The following is a 16,339-nucleotide window of genomic DNA, read 5'->3' as shown; positions in this document are numbered from 1 at the left end:
TTCAGTCCAATAAGTCCTGCTCGCCAAAAAGGTTTATATCTTCCGGGTTCACTTCTGGGGTCTGCGGCCCTGTTTCTCCCGCTGGCCCGGAGACTTTACTTTGTGATGACGTCACAGATTCTTAAACCGCTGTTCTCGGCTCGAGGACAGTTTTACAAACACCCAAAGACCTTGTCTGCAGTTTGAGGCGTCCTGTCAGCAGTTTTGCAGACATCTGTTTTATAATGGGGGTCTTTGGGGAAAATGCTTTTTGGGCTGAATTTTTTAAGTGGCCACTGGGCAACGGCGTATCCAGGTCTTATTATGCATCCATGGGTCAGAGCAGCTGAAAGGTTCAACAATGAGAAATCAAATTCTTGAAAGAAAAATACGATCATTACTATAATTCAAATTTTATATAAAAAACGAAATCTCTTCAAGCTTTAATCTTCTCCTTCTGTAATTGTCACAGAGACACTGTGGTTTACTTTACTTAGACTGGCAGCTTGAGCGCTGGTGGACAGCACTGACATGCTAACACATGCTAACAGCTGGCATCACAGCCATTTTCAGTCACTGGGTTCCTTCCTCAGTGCCTAGAACCACCGACTAACCCTAACCCTAACTGTTTCCTCCTGTTTCCAGTCTTTATGCTAAGCTAAGCTAATGGGCTGCAGCTTCATATTTAGCGTACAGACATCAGAGTGGTAACAATCGGACTCTGACAGAGAAAGAGAGGATGTTTTTTACCTAAATGTTGAAGTATTTCTTTAAAGACGACTTCCTCAGATGAAGTCCCTGCTGGATCCTCCCACTGGCCGAGACAGACAGAGATGGTCCTGCTTCGTCCCCCATCAGGTCACCAGTCTGGACCTCAGCCCTGCAGTCTCCTTTCCTCTGTTGGACTGTGACGTTGCGATGCTCTGGTTCTTATATAAGAACTCCAGGGCTGTTTGAGTTTGCTGTATTATTTATTATTTCATTCCTTCAATTTAACATTTTACTTCCCTCCACTCCTTGAAAAAGGGACAACTGATTGATTTAACGAGAAGTTGCTTCTCTTACTTTACTAATTTGTGTTATAATAATAATTATAATCTGGAGTCAGTCTATTCATGAGTACACTGAACATGTGTTATTTACAGCAACATAACTGTATTTATACATCTTCATTATTTATATAGGCTGAGAAAACCGGCTGGCATTGCATAAATGTGAATTATTAATTATTATTAATATTTTCCGTGATTTACAGACAGACTTCAATGAAAAAGGCAGAAAAGTTGGAATAAAATAACTTTACATGCAAATAAAGCTTTATTTCTTACATTTTTCTGCTTTATTAACGTAATGTAATGTTTATGACTTAAGATCTAAAGATCATTTTTCATGTATTTCTGGAGAAAGTGAAGGTGGCCTCCACTTATCTTGTTCACTCAAACTAATACTTTCCTCTTTCACTTACTGTGCTTCATCTGTACCCACGAAGAGGTTTTATGAACTGATGAAATCTGCATAATCACAGATTACACAGTGAAACAATCATCAAACTGTGTCACCGGCTGCTCCACAGAGAGTGAGGAGGGGTTAACTTGGTGCTGTTAAAGTCATTTGACAGCATGTTGCAAGTCTTTATGGAAACATGGCAGCAAGTCATTCAACATTCAAATTCTTTACAAAAGGACAAATTCATTTCTAGTAAACAAGGTTTCTCCCTGAAAACTTTAACTTTGCTCCTTTAATACAGAGCAGCATTATTGCTGCCCATTATTAACGAGACACTAAAGCGCTGAGGTCTGCTCTGTGCTTTACGTACAGGTGAGTGCTGCCCCCTGGTGGATCCGCTGTGGGACCACATGCAGACGCATCAACAACAGGAGTCCAGAGACTTGTGTCACTGTTGTCTTCTTCTCTTATTTCATATCCTATAATGTTATAGTTCTATATGTTATTATGTCACACTGTGTCTTTAACACATATTTTAATGTAGCAGTTTATTAACCGTTCATATTAACACCTATAATGATAATAATATTATATATATAGTACATGTACTACAACTAATGGTGACGCTGATGTGTTGGTGTTTCGGTGTGACCACCAGAAACCAATAACACCTGAAGCCTGGTGTTAACTGGGGTTCTCTGGCTCAGGTTTTACCAGGTGGATCTCCATGGTAACCTACGTGCATTTACATAAAAGATAAAACTCCCCTCCTTTGAATTATGAGACATTCTGCTTTTATTGAATGGACAGAGTGAAGAGAAACCTCTGAAAGGCCTTACAAAGTGTTTAAGGCACTTCCAAACTGAATCCTTCATGTAGTCACACAGGAAACCCTCAAACGTCAGATCACGATGTGAGTTCACAGTTTCAACAGACTGAAGGTTTGTTCAGTGTGTCTCGCAGCTGGACAGCTCGTTAGTGCTGCTCTGTGATTGGCTGCTGTTGGTGTCCAGATCATCGAACCCAATTCAGCTTCCAACATTTGGAGCTATGGAGCTAAAGATCTTTTTCCAATCTTCTTTAACATTCATTTATATTGTTGTAGGTGTGCAGATGTGGTTTCCCCCCCATGAGTGATGAAGAGAGATAAAAGAGTCAATAAGAGATTTGATCATCAACATCATCATTTTCTGCTTCTGCACAATTCATCATTTAAGAATGAGTCTGAGAGACGAATAAAAGCCATGAAGAAGAATTATGTTGGAGACACCAACCAGTCTCGTCCTGGAGGACTGACACACACACACACACACACACACCACACACACACACACACACACACACACACACACACACACCACACACACCACACACACACACACACACACACACACACACACACACACACACACACACACACACACACACACACACACACACACACACACACACACACACACACACACACACACACACACACCTCAGAGCTTGGCCTTGGCCTGGAAGAAGTTCATGACGGCGTTGAAACACTCGTCTGACGTCCAGCGCTCCATCAGACACTCCACCTCTGCATCGTTCACCGCGTGGAGACGCTCCCTCTCCATCGACCGGATCAGCTGTTTAGAGAGAGCCAGAGACTGAGACACAGACAGGGAGACAGACAGAGAGACAGGGAGACAGAGAGACAGGGAGACAGACAGACAGAGAGACAAACAGGGAGACAGAGAGAGACAGACACAGAGTTAATTCTATTTGCTGATTTAAATAAAATAAACAAATTGACTAATGATTCTACTGGATGACGTCGTTTGATGCCTGCAGCTCGATGTGGATCAACGTGTAGCTGCGTCTTTGAACGCACCATGACGCTGGACAACAGCATGACAGAATATAAACTACAGACTGACTGTGGTGGAAACAGACAGGGGAGAGACTCAGCAGCCAATTAGGAGAGAGGATTTTATAAGTGCACTATTTGAAAGCACGGCGTCGTCATCATCGGCTCGTGGAGCAGTTCAGTGTGTATGTCTGTGTGTGTGTCTGTGTGTGTGTGTGTGTGTGTGTGTCTGTGTGTGTGTCTGTGTGTGTCTGTGTGTGTGTGTGTCTGTGTGTGTGTCTGTGTGTCTGTGTGTGTCTGTGTGTGTGTGTGTCTGTGTGTGTGTGTGTGTGTGTCTGTGTGTGTGTTTACGTTGGGGGGCAGCTTGGCGTAGGCCTTCAGTCTGGTCCAAACCTCTGCCTGGAAGCTGCTGTCAGGGAAAACCTCCGTGACCAGACCGAGTTGACAGGCCTGAACCGCCGTCAGCTTCTTATTGAACAGCAGCATCTCACTGGCCTGGGGGGGGGGGGGGGCGCAGTTTATTACCAACACTCAACCACATACATCTGCATCAAACAACAAGGTCCCAAATAAATCATTAAAGCTTCAACAGCGATGAGGAGGCTGTGACCTTCCTCACAACACAGATTTGTCATTTCCATCATGTTCTCCATCGCTGGAGCTGTGTGTGTGTGTGTGTGTGTGTGTGTGTGTGTGTGTGTGTGTGTGTGTGTGTGTGTGTGTGTACCTTGGCGGGGCCCATTATTTTGGGGAAGGTGTAGGAGGAGCATCCTTCAGCGCTCTGACCCAGCTGACTGAACGGAGTCTGGAAGGTGGCCTGACAGATAGTTAGAGACGGATGTAATGAACCTGTTTCTGATGTCAGCTCAAAGAGACATCTGGTGTGTGTGTGTGTGTGTGTGTGTGTGTGTGTACCCTCTCTGTAGCATAGACCAGGTCAAAGAGTCCCAACACTGTGACTGGGATTCCGACAGCCGGTCCGTTCACCACGGCAACCAGCGGCTTCGGGAAGTCAATGTAGGCCTTCACATACTTCCTGTAGAGAAGAGGAAGGAAAGAAGAGAATGAGGAGGTACAACAGGCTTCAGGCATCCCTGAACCCCCCCGTCAGTGGCTAATGATAATTGTTCTCTGTTCAACTTGGGGGGGGGGGGGGGGGGGGGGGGGGGGGGGGGGGGGTTACTGTTGGCTCAGCACTTAGGATCATTTATCATCAAGCTGTTGGAGTATTTATACAAACACGTTATTACATATGTTAATCACAAAATACATCTTCAAGTAATAATAATAATAATAATAATGAGTCCGATAGAGCAATTAAACATATTAATAACCTTAAATATCTAAGAAAAACAAAAAGGAGCTCTTTAATAACTAAAAGCAGGAAGTAGCACATGAACTCCATTTTATTCTGGAGCCAGCAGATGGTGAGGTTATTAATTATTCATGACGGTCTGGCACAACTACACACAATATTACACTTTTCAATATCAATGTGTTCCCAAGTCAAGTCTCTCTCGACTACCTCTCACAGCAGACGAGTCCAAGTCCAAGTCCACAGCTCTGCCTCAAGGTCAGCAGGTCAACTGATCAGCCAGCAACCAGTGAGCCAGTTTCTCAAACAATCAATCAATCAATCAATCAATCAATCAGTGATCACCTGAGCAGATCTCCACCACGTTTGGCCATCTCCTCGACCCCTCCCTCAGGGATCTTGGTGAAGTTGCTCAGGTCATTTCCACTGCTGTAAAAATCACCAGCACCTGCAGTGAAGAGAGTGTGTGTGTGTGTGTGCGTGTGTGTGTGCGTGTGTGTGCGTGTGTGTGTGCGTGTGTGTGTGTAGACAGAAGAAAGACGTTCACACATGACTCTCCCTTCTGTCACTTGTTCGGGGCTCTGAATGATGTTCTGTGATGAACTGACTGTTTGCTGGAATATTCCTTTAACCTATAATGAAATAAAATAAAACCAAGTGTCACCGTTCGATTGTGGCTCCTGGAGGTCAGTTTTGGTGGTTTTGGTGGTTCCTGCAGGGTTCAGTAAAGTCTGACACCCTCTCACATCTAAAGAGGTTTAGTCACAGGATCTTGCAGGGTCCCCATTTACAAGACTACAACCAGATTCCTACATGTACATATAGGGTGGTCGTAGTAGCAGATCATAGACTGTGACTGTATATACAGACACACAGAAACATTTACTGATGTTATTTTGATCTAATGCTATTCAGCTGTGTGTGTGTGTGTGTGTGTGTGTGTGTGTGTGTGTACCAGTAAAGACAGTGATGACTGAGTCGTCTTTAGCTGCCTGCTCCAGAGCTGCAATAATCTCATTGTACATCTGAGAGAAAACAGATTTAAGAGTTAACAGGATTCATAAGAACACACTGATCTCTATAACACATTCAAAATATCACACACACACACACACACACACACACACACACACACACACACACACACACACACACACACACACACACACACACACACACACACACACACACACACACACACACACACACACACACACACCTCAGTAGTGATGGCGTTTTTCTTGGTCGGTCGGTTCAGTTTGATGGTGGTGATGTCATCCTCCGTGGTGACCAATAGCGTCTCGTACGCCGTCCCGCTCCCAGCAGGCTGTGCAGCCACGTGGGCGGAGCTTCCACCTTCTGCCGCCACCAGGGAGCCAATCAGGTCGCAGTACTGCTGCCTGGCTTCATCCTGGGTGACACGAAGAGTTTATAAAGGAACATTTCAGCAACACAGACGCGGCGAATGAATCATTTCCTTCCTCATGTGTTTGTGCTTCCTGCTTTTTTCTGAAACTTCATCACAGATTATGGTCTTTATTTACATTAATTACAGGAAGAACAGCAGCAGAAGAAGCTGTTTTAGGATCTGCAGCTGAACATTAAACGGCTGACAGTAATAATGACCTACAGTGTGGGGTCCTGGAGCAGATGTACCTGTGATGTGGAGCCCAGAGATTTCCACGTATCCCATTTAACCTTGTTGACAAAGTCCAGCAAGCCTGGTTTGGGAGTGTTGCAGGGACCCTGAGTGGCCTGCAGGAGGAGGAGGAGGACAGTTAAATGTGTAATAAATATATAATATAGTATAATAAATATATATAACACGCTATTATAGCCACAAGAGCTGGTGTTAAATATGCTGAGAGGGAAACACAGTCAACTGGTTTCAATGTAGAAGATCCTTTAAAATTAGACTGACAAATATGATGCAGTCATGCATGTTTATGATTGCAATAATTCAAACGTTGACATATTTGGTATCCACACTGCGTCATAAAAGGCTCCTCTAACATCTTCTTCATTCTTAAGGTTACTAATGACAAGTTCTAACAAAATAACATGAAGATTACTTTTCAGACCTCTCGCTCTCATTATCTACAAAGAAAAACTACGTCAGCTGTTAATGAATGCCCGTAGTTGTTGACGAAAGACTTAAAACAAATACGTAATGATGCATTTCATTTGTTTGTGACATTTCACACAAACAGGCTGCAGGCATTTCTGATCAGCTTCAGAGATGCGAGCAGTTAGACTAACTAGAGCCGGAGTGTAAACATAGCAGAGCGTGGAAAAGAGTGAGACGCTCCGGACACGAAGGCGGAACATCTGGAACATCTGGAACATCAGCACCTCCCACCTGTTTGAAGAGAGCGTAGATCTTCAGTTTGACGTCGTTGCCCGGGTCGTTCTTCAGCGTCGACAGTTTGCTCTTGGCCTGCTCAAACTGCTCCACCGTCGCACCTGCACACACACTGACCGTCATGACCTCCGATAGTCACCAGCAACGATCCCATCAACATGTTCCTGTAACATGACGACTGCTGAAACTATCAGTTGATTCGTCTGTAGGCCGAAGATGTAGCAAAGGCAAGTTTTAAAAATGCTCCGAGCCACTGGAAGAGTCATGGCCATTATTTATTTTATTGAAGCATTTATTTCATTTGAAATGTTTTACTCCATTTTATGTTACTGTTTATTAAATACATTTTCTTGTATTATTTCTTACCTATTTTTATCTATTTCATTGGTTTTATTATTACATTCTGTCATTACTCTCAAATAGTTTTACTGTTCACGTTTGTGCTGTGTTATTATCAGCCTGTCAGTCAGCTGTGAAGCACTTTGAGTTGCACTGATCTGTAATGAAAGGTGAAGAATAATGTTGGATAGATATGAAATGTCAAAAGGTGTCCGAGGTGTTATCTTCCACTGCAACCAGAGAAATCTTGACCTTTTTGTTTTGTTTATTCAATTATCAAAATATTTAATCATTTTTCAAATAAAATGCACCAAACAAGCCGTGGGGTTGAGTCAGTCAGTCAAACTCTGACTTCTTCCTCATATCTGTCCTGCACCTCATTGAAATGATCATGAAAAAATAAAAAGGTGTGGAGCAGAAAGATCAATCTGTTGCAGCAGATACTCACCCATCATCGGAGAGGCTGTGGTGTGGAACTTCAGACTGGGAACGGTGGAGACGTTGACCAAGCTGGTGACCGAGAGGAAAACATTCAGAGCCTTTAGCTACGATTAAATAACCACTTTACCATTTGCTTTCCGCAGTTATCGGATGTCTTAGATGTCATGTATACAAGAAAGTTTCCCAGCTAGATTTTAGGGACACATCTAAACGTTTGATCGTGAGAGCACCATCTCTTCTGATCCAATAAGAGCACTCTCTTTTCCCCAAATCTACATTTTGTAGATTTGTCTACATTCCTCACTGTGTGGAACTGATTGGGATCATTTTTATGTTGGATAACATCAAATGAAATAGTGTACCTGATAGCTGAAACACTAAATTTTATAATGACGATGATGAAAATATATATTCAATATGGACATCCGGTGTATTGGATTGTAGATTTCTCCTGAACAAAGTGGATTTCTTGTAAATGTTGATGGAAACTATTTTAAACCCATTCTGTTCATCAGTGTGAGCTGCAGCGATCATTTAGTCGGTTTTGACAACGGATTAATTATTTCAGTCATTTTTAATGCAGTAAATGACAAATATTTGCTGGTGCAGCTTCTCACATACAAGGCTCTGCTGCTTGTTTTCCACATATATGATAGTAAAGGAAATATATTTCAGTTTTGGACTGTTGGTCAAAACAAAACAAGCTAAAACCCAAAGAGATTGAGCTTATTGTAATATAAGACAGGGAAAAGAAGCACAGTGCACATTGAGAGGCCGGAGTCATTCAATGTTTGGCTTTTGTTCTGTCAGGACGTCCACCTCTAACTCTGCTCTGAGAATCTGGAGCAAAGGTCACAGCCAGCACAGCTAACTGTAGCTGCTTTTGTTTCGCTAGCATGGTCACTCCTGTTATCATTAATAATAGAAACAATGCTTCATTACTGAAACTATGTGAGGGCTTTACGCTACAGGTTTTACCTTGTCCCTCTTCATAAAGTTGTAGGCAGATTGACTGATGCTAACTTACCTTGTTAGCAGATGTCAAGTGTCTGCAAAGCTGCTAACAAGCTAACAGCAGAATCACTGCACTGACTGCTTTCTGAGAGTGCTAACTTAGCCGAGCTAACTAGTAGCTGCAGATGTCACTGGCTAACATTAACCTAGTTTGACCCCTCAGTAAAGTTAAAGTTCAGTGCACCGAGTGTCAAAACCCCCAATAACAGCTTCAAACAGCATCAACATGAGAGGACAGTTTCCGACTTTCACCTTCTTATTTTGACAGAACGCCAGTGAGCGGAGAACTTCAGGGCGACGCCGGCCATTTAAACCCAGAGACGGAGGTCCAAAGTGCAAGAGGACGGAGTGAAGTAGGGAAGAGTTAACTAGCTTAGCCACAACAGAGCTAACAAGCAGCTATATGAACTGCTGTTTACACCGCTGCTCCCGCCCACTCTGTCGTCCTTTGCTCTTCCATTGGCTGAAGTGACACCTCTACCAGTCTGGTTTGTCGAATGAACGAAGGCTTCGAGAACGGCTGTCAGCGGTGCGTCCGTTGTAAACCAATTGAAACGCACGCTTATAACAACATCCCGCCTCTGTGCGTGTGCGTAGCCAATCGGAGTTGAGTGCTCATCTATAATGCGGTGAGACCGGGCTGCTTCGGCTAGAGATGATGCAGGGGCTATGATGCTCTACCCGCTTGTCTGGATGCTCCAAATAAGACCATGCCGCAGCCAAAATCCCGGAAAATCGCCGTGTTGGGTTACAGATCGGTGGGTAAGTCCTCGTCGTGTTATCGCCCGCCGTAAATAACCGCATTAGGCGGGGTGTTACTGTGGCGCATGTCAATCTGAAGCCACGCCTCTACTATTAGTTAATATAAAGCTTGTTCTCCAGGAACATTTGGACTGTCCAGCCTCTCATTAGTCCACATGAACATACACACGATGTGGACCACGAGGGGAGCTGATTGTGTCTTCATGTAAAATGATGTTCCTGATATTTAAAAAAGCTGGTGTCTGAAGAGATGAAAAGAGATGTTCATTACAAACTTAAGGCCACTCCTTCCATCCCTATAACCATAATTAGTTGCCTGATTGGTTAGCTGACAGCCAATCAGATTGTACGGCAGGTGTGGTCCTGATGCTGCAGCTGAGAGCATCATTGCAGACGATCCAGGAAGGCCCCCTGTGTTTTACCTGGAACACACCTACTGCACCGAATACTGACGAACCAAGTTAAAACAATAGTTTTCACCAAATACCACAATATCAGTACATTGTGATGATATTTCAGAGATGAGCTCCTCAAGACATTTATACCTAACAGAATATTAAGAGGGGAAATCATGCGACCAGATAGAGCAGTCTAATAAGGACAGGAAACACAAAATGCCTCTTTATTTAGCTAACAATGCTACGTCAACTAACCACGTGCTGTTTATGTGTGTGTGTTTGTAGGGAAATCTTCTCTCACCATCCAGTTTGTGGAGGGACAATTTGTCGACTCCTATGATCCCACTATAGAGAACAGTAAGTCTATGTGTGTGTGTTGTTACTGGCCTTTTATGAAAGTGAGGTGCTTGACTGTCCCACTGTTATTTCTGACAGAGAACTAAGCGCAGACACTCGACTTACCCACTGTTATTACTGACAGTGAACTAACCGCAGACGCTCGACTGTCCCACTGTTATTACTGACTTGAACTAACCGCAGACACTCGACTGTCCCACTGTTATTACTGACTTGAACTAACCGCAGACACTCCACTGTCCCACTGTTATTACTGACAGTGAACTAAGCGCAGACACTCGACTGTCCCCCTGTTATTACTGACATGAACTAAGCGCAGACACTCGACTGTCCCACTGTTATTACTGACAGTGAACTAACCGCAGACACTCGACTGTCCCCCTGTTATTACTGACTTGAACTAACCGCAGACACTCCACTGTCCCACTGTTATTACTGACAGTGAACTAAGCGCAGACACTGGAGGCTAGAGTTTAGCTCTATAATTGTTACAAATGTTAATGGGATTTTGAATGAGGTTTTCTTCCTCTGTAACAGAACAGGAAGTTCTGGTTTCTCTGTTCAGCTCTATAATCCTGTGTGTGTGTCTGTCAGCGTTCACTAAGACGATGACAGTGAACGGTCAGGAGTACAACCTGCAGCTGGTCGACACGGCCGGTCAGGTGAGGTCATAACAACACTTGCACCTTTGAAATCAACAACTTTGAATTTGAATTATTGTTATTTCTTATCATTATTTTATATCTGACTATTGATGCATGTAGTATTACAATACGTCACATTCGTGTATTACAGTATACATTTATCTACTTAAATACTACCCTATCTTAATCTATGTGTGTGTGTGTGTGTGTGTGTGTGTGTGCAGGATGAGTACTCCATCTTCCCTCAGAGTTACACCATCGACGTCGACGGTTACATCCTCATCTACTCTGTAACATCCTACAAAAGGTCGGCAGACACTTTCTGTCTCTTTTATCTTCATTCTTTTTACCTCTCCTTTTTTCTTTATTCATTTATTCCTCAACTTTAAACTGTAAACTTTGTTTTCTTTCATCTGCGGCTGTTATCTTTCCTTTATTTGTTTGCTCCCCTTTTCCTTGTTTTTCTATCTTTTCTTTCTCTTTCGTTCTCTGTTTCTTGCTCTTTTTTAAGCTATAAGTCTTTTTAAGTCAATAAACTGCCTCTTTCTAATTATTCTGATTCCCCCCCCCCCCCCCTCCCTCTGGCTAATGAGTTAAGCTGACAGGGTTAACGAGCTCTGTGAAGGAGCAGCTCGTTAAGACTATTGCCGTGGCGATTAACTGCTCTTTCCCTCTGACCATATATGGTAAGAGTCAGTGTGCTGTTATTGTGTCTCTGTGTAGTTTTGAGGTGGTCAGAGTTATCCATGAGAAGCTGCTGGACATGGTGGGAAACGTCCAGTACGTACACACACACACACACACACACACTGACCCCGGTAGGACTGGGTGAAGTTTTAATACCGTTGAAAATATGAACTGAGAGTCAGTACAGAATTTTCCTGAGTATTAAATGATTTATTTTATTCCCTCAACAAAATTAGACAAACTTATGAGATGCATCATCTTTACAGGTTTTATGGCAAACTCAGAATAACAACAAAGACAAAGAGACAGTGGACTGATGCTGCGTTCATGTCATGTCTCATCGATGGTCGAGATGGAAAAGATTCCTGTCTTTATGACTTTGAGTGTTCACACCATCAGACAACTCAGAGTTGGTTGTGCAACATGAAAAATGGGTTTTGTCACTTTTATTCTTTGATTGATTCTTTGATGAAGTTTGGAACAACAGTTCCGTAATGCTATGGAGGATGTTAACAGGAAGTACTGTATAATGTTGCCATGGAGTCAGTGAGTTAGCTGTGGGCTACAACTTGAGCCCTGTTTATTTTATCTATATTTGTTGACATGTAGTCACGTGGTCTCCATCACAGCAGCTGAATTAGCTGTTAGCAGCTCCTGTCTGCAGTGTCCTCATGGACGGACAGAAACTATTACTGGATCACTGAGACACTGAAGGAAACTTAAAAACAGGAGGATTCTCAGGCAGGTTCTGCAGCGTCTTAAGGATGTTGATTTGAATGCTATTCGCACGTCAGAAACTGGTAACTCCAACATGACATGAACGCAACATCAGACCTGATGACACATTCTCCCTCAGGGCCCTCTAAAACGTTCATCCATCTATGCAGCAAATGAGTGTACATAAGAGTATCAGTTTACTATCTAATATAATATAACACATTGACTTTATTATTGCTTATTTGGTGCAATACACCCAGTGGTGACAGCTCCCATAGGATAACATGCAGAAGAAATCTGTGACAGCTGACAAATCAATCAACTCACATTTTAAGTTTTCATGTTGCCCAACAGACACGTGTACCGTCTTATTGCTGATAATCTGTCATCTCCTGTCAGACTGAACTCTGGGATTAACAAACAACTCTCTTTCTCTCCAGAGTACCAATTATTTTAGCTGGGAACAAGAAAGACTTACACATGGAGAGGTAAGACACACACACACACACACACACACACACACACTCACTCACACACACACAACACACACACACTCACACATCACACACACACACACACACCACACACACACACACACACACACACACACGTGTCTGCAGGAGGTTACAGATATATATATACAGAAAACTGGCTTAGTTCAACCGCTCAGTGACCTCTGGATCAGTGACCTCCGGACCAGTGACCTCCGAACCACCGCTCAGTGACCTCTGGACCACCGCTCAGTGACCTCTGGACCACCGCTCAGTGACCTCCGGACCAGTGACCTCCGAACCACCGCTCAGTGACCTCCGGACCACCGCTCAGTGACCTTTGGACCACCGCTCAGTGACCTCTGGACCACCGCTCAGTGACCTCTGGACCACCGCTCAGTGACCTCTGGACCACCGCTCAGTGACCTTTGGATCAGTGACCTCCGGACCACCGCTCAGTGACCTCTGGACCACCGCTCAGTGACCTTTGGATCAGTGACCTCCGGACCACCGCTCAGTGACCTCCGGACCACCGCTCAGTGACCTCAGGACCACCGCTCAGTGACCTTTGGACCACCACTCAGTGACCTCCGAACCACCGCTCAGTGACCTCTGGACCACTGCTCAGTGACCTCCGGAGCTCTGCTCAGTGACCTCTGGATCAGTGACCTCCGAACCACCGCTCAGTGACCTCTGGACCACCGCTCAGTGACCTCTGGACCACCGCTCAGTGACCTCTGGATCAGTGACCTCCGAACCACCGCTCAGTGACCTCTGGACCACCGCTCAGTGACCTCCGGACCACCGCTCAGTGACCTCCGGAGCTCTGCAGGTACCAAAACAAACATGGACGCCAAGCAGCAGCTTGTTTACATGCAGCAACATTTGAGCTGAAAAGAAAAAAGGAGGAAAAAAGCTCAGAGTTTGGCGAAATCCTGGATCCAACATGTTGAAAAAGTCTTTCTGAGAACAACTGGCAGAGATCGGATCTGAAGACTCCAGATTAGACTCTTTACATGTCACACACTATGATTTTATCTGACCCAGACTGGAACAGACCCAGTCCAACTTGGTCCCATCAGTCAGATCCAGACCAGGTTCGTCATCAGAGATGCAGTCCTGACGTGTGTCCTCGCCTTCAGGCAGAAACACACATACACATAATGCACTTTATGTTTTCAGTCACGCGTCATGATGCTGATGTCGGTCGGTCTGGACAACAGCAACTATTGAAACTATTAAACAACTATTAGCAGTGAGTCGAAGCAAAATGCCAGACCACACACACATTTAGTGTGTGTGTGTGTGTGTGTGTGTGTGTGTTGTATCTCTGCAGGCGGCTCAGATCCAATCAGAGCTAGAAAAAGCTTTTACAGCAGAAAGTTGTTTTAGAAGTGACGGAGAGTGAAAGAGAAGAGGAGAGAGGCTGGATGAAAGAGGTCAAAATGGAGGAGAGGAGGAAGAGTAGAAAGGAGTGAAGCAGTGAAAAAGAGGAGGAGGGAAAAACCAGAGCAGAGGGAAGAGGAGATCAATAAGTGAAGAAGATGAAATCGCAGCTGAGAAGCGAGAGAAAGGAGGGAAACACACTGATGATGCATCTGAAGGATCATGTGTTCACATCCTCGGAGAGCAGGAATCAGATCAGACTGTTCATTACATCTGCTCTGTAGATGTTTTCACTCACTGCACATTAACTCACTGACACTATCTGTTCTGCTCTATTTCCTGTTCTGTCGGAAGCAAAGAAGTCAAACTTTATTTATAAAACACTTTTTATTGCACAGTGCTTCACAGTTACAAATGAAGGAAACGTAAGAACATGCCACAGAAGACAGAACAAGGAGAAGCTTCTGGAGAAAAGACTGTGAAAGAATCAGAGGAAACCGTGGCGAGGAAGCACCAAGAACTAACTCAAAGTTCAGCAGGGAATTAAAAAATGACCCCGAGGTTTCTGGAGACCAGGAACCAAAGTGCTGCTGTAAAATGTCACAGTCTGATTCAGGGCTGGGAGAAGTTGTGCTATAACTGCAGAAAGCTCTGAGACATGTGTTGTGTTGTTGTGGTGTAGAGTGATCAGTTTCGAGGAGGGGAAAGCTCTGGCAGAGTCGTGGAGCGCTGCCTTCCTCGAGTCTTCAGCCAAAGAAAACCAGGTGAGGACAACAGTTTCCAGCCGGAGAACATAACAGAGGATTAAGTCTGACACAGAAACAAATTTTACTAGAAGACCCTGAACATTTGTAAACCATTTTAAGGCTGATTCTGATATTTTAAACTAATCTATAACCTTAAATGTGAGCTTTTTATGGCAACAAATAAATGCAAGAGATTTAGTATTTCTGCATCTCAGTTGTATTTCTGGGTTTGAAACCAGACAAACCTTCAGGGAGATTAAATGTACACAATATATAATAATATAATGAAAGATTGTGAAAAAACATTTTTTTAAAGATACTCAAAACATTCCGAGGTGGTTTCGACAATAAACACAATTTACAGAAACTATTTAAAAGTGAACTGTATTTTTAAAAATAAAAAATATAGCATGATATGAAAGCTTATTGTCGTGCAAGGGGACACCTGTAATTCTAAAATCCTGGTTACGACCCTGTTGGTATACCTTCTAATTTGCAAGACAACACTAAATTGACAGATTTTCAAATGGGGTTTGGTATGATGTTCTCTTTGTATCAAGAGCAGCCTGAGATAGAACATTTTACTGACTCACTAGCTGAACCAGAGACCAGAACATATTAAAATCCAGGTCCTCATTAGTAATTTGTGTTCCTGGCTGGTTAGTGTGTTAGCTGTTAGCTCGCTAGTAGCAATGCCAGTAATCACCGGATGGATGAACTTCAATGTGCATGTTCATTTTCTGGCAAGAGGGTTCAACTGCAGACCTCACGTCTGTGATCCAATGGGAAGAGAGTAGGGTCCCCAGATGTGAGGTCTGCAGCTGGACCGCTCTCCTTTCTGGTGTGAACAGGCCTTTACTGTTGAAAAGCGATCTCTGCTGCTCAGCGTCAGCAAACACATTGTAGATGTTGTAAAACTGTTGCACCTGATAGTCATGTTTGTTGCTCTAAGTCTGTCAGGTGAAATCAGCATGAGGTAGGTAGTTAACCCTCCAGATGCTAACAGATTCTCTGTTTTCTGTCTCTTTCCTCCGGCGTGTTCAGACGGCGGTGGAGGTGTTCAGGAGGATGATCCTGGAGGTGGAGAAGATGGAGGCGGGTCAGCCGCAGGGTCGGACACCCTGCTCTATGATGTAGCTTCCAAAAACTCCCCCCAACAACCCCATCACTGCCCACTGCAGTGACTGACAGCTCAGCAGGCAGGAGGGACCAACTCTGAAGTCCAGTTAGCCCCTATGTTAGTCCTGACTAGTCCTGACATGTTCTGTTTATTCCTCATTGCAGGCGAGGTTAAACCAAACTCTGTTCAAAAATCTGCAGATTTAATGATGACATCCTTGTTGGAAAACTAAAACACATGACTCTGGGCTTTTCTGTCCATGAGCCCAAAGAAGCACAGTCAAAGCCTCATGGGAGAT

The 16,339-nt window shown here is 43.9% G+C and overlaps 2 protein-coding genes across 3 annotated transcripts; one reads left to right on the top strand and one right to left on the bottom strand.

Moving 5' to 3' along the window:
- Positions 1-2,202: 2,202 nt before the first annotated feature.
- On the bottom strand, positions 2,203-9,075 carry LOC139307162 (enoyl-CoA delta isomerase 2-like). Of its 2 annotated transcripts, none has more exons than XM_070931042.1 (12): positions 8,986-9,075; positions 7,727-7,788; positions 6,937-7,040; positions 6,234-6,332; positions 5,797-5,988; positions 5,533-5,602; positions 4,923-5,025; positions 4,178-4,298; positions 3,990-4,079; positions 3,614-3,757; positions 2,906-3,062; positions 2,203-2,503 (listed from the first exon to the last, which is right to left on the bottom strand). In XM_070931042.1, the coding sequence occupies exons 1-11, from the start codon at positions 9,039-9,041 to the stop codon at positions 2,907-2,909; spliced, it is 1,197 nt and encodes a 398-aa protein (XP_070787143.1). In that variant the 5' UTR covers positions 9,042-9,075; the 3' UTR covers positions 2,203-2,503; position 2,906. The 2 variants fall into 2 exon arrangements, with proteins under 2 accessions (XP_070787143.1, XP_070787144.1); XM_070931043.1 differs by having other exon boundaries at positions 2,203-2,500.
- A 368-nt stretch (positions 9,076-9,443) lies between these two features.
- LOC139307166 (GTP-binding protein Rheb-like) lies at positions 9,444-16,058 on the top strand. Its single transcript, XM_070931047.1, has 8 exons — positions 9,444-9,495; positions 10,179-10,250; positions 10,845-10,912; positions 11,119-11,201; positions 11,618-11,674; positions 12,739-12,786; positions 14,858-14,939; positions 15,966-16,058. The coding sequence occupies exons 1-8, from the start codon at positions 9,444-9,446 to the stop codon at positions 16,056-16,058; spliced, it is 555 nt and encodes a 184-aa protein (XP_070787148.1).
- The last annotated feature ends 281 nt before the right edge of the window (positions 16,059-16,339 follow it).

Source organism: Enoplosus armatus (genome assembly GCF_043641665.1).
Source record: "Enoplosus armatus isolate fEnoArm2 chromosome 21 unlocalized genomic scaffold, fEnoArm2.hap1 SUPER_21_unloc_1, whole genome shotgun sequence".
In the NCBI taxonomy this organism is placed as follows: domain Eukaryota; kingdom Metazoa; phylum Chordata; class Actinopteri; order Centrarchiformes; family Enoplosidae; genus Enoplosus; species Enoplosus armatus.
Note: the sequence above shows the minus strand (reverse complement) of the source record. Positions and strands in the feature narration are given on the sequence as shown.

Excerpts from the sequence above, each read along its gene's own strand:
- LOC139307162 (XM_070931042.1), bottom strand. The coding sequence starts at position 9,041 with ATGGCCGGCGTCGCCCTGAAGTTCTCCGCTCACTGGCGTTCTGTCAAA. Across the intron at positions 7,789-8,985 it reads CGTTCTGTCAAAATAAGAAG|CTTGGTCAACGTCTCCACCG; the intron begins GTGAAAGTCGGA and ends CTCGGTCACCAG. Across the intron at positions 4,080-4,177 it reads TGGTCTATGCTACAGAGAGG|GCCACCTTCCAGACTCCGTT; the intron begins GTACACACACAC and ends ACTATCTGTCAG.
- LOC139307166 (XM_070931047.1), top strand. The coding sequence starts at position 9,444 with ATGCCGCAGCCAAAATCCCGGAAAATCGCCGTGTTGGGTTACAGATCG. Across the intron at positions 10,251-10,844 it reads TGATCCCACTATAGAGAACA|CGTTCACTAAGACGATGACA; the intron begins GTAAGTCTATGT and ends TGTGTCTGTCAG. Across the intron at positions 12,787-14,857 it reads AAAGACTTACACATGGAGAG|AGTGATCAGTTTCGAGGAGG; the intron begins GTAAGACACACA and ends GTTGTGGTGTAG.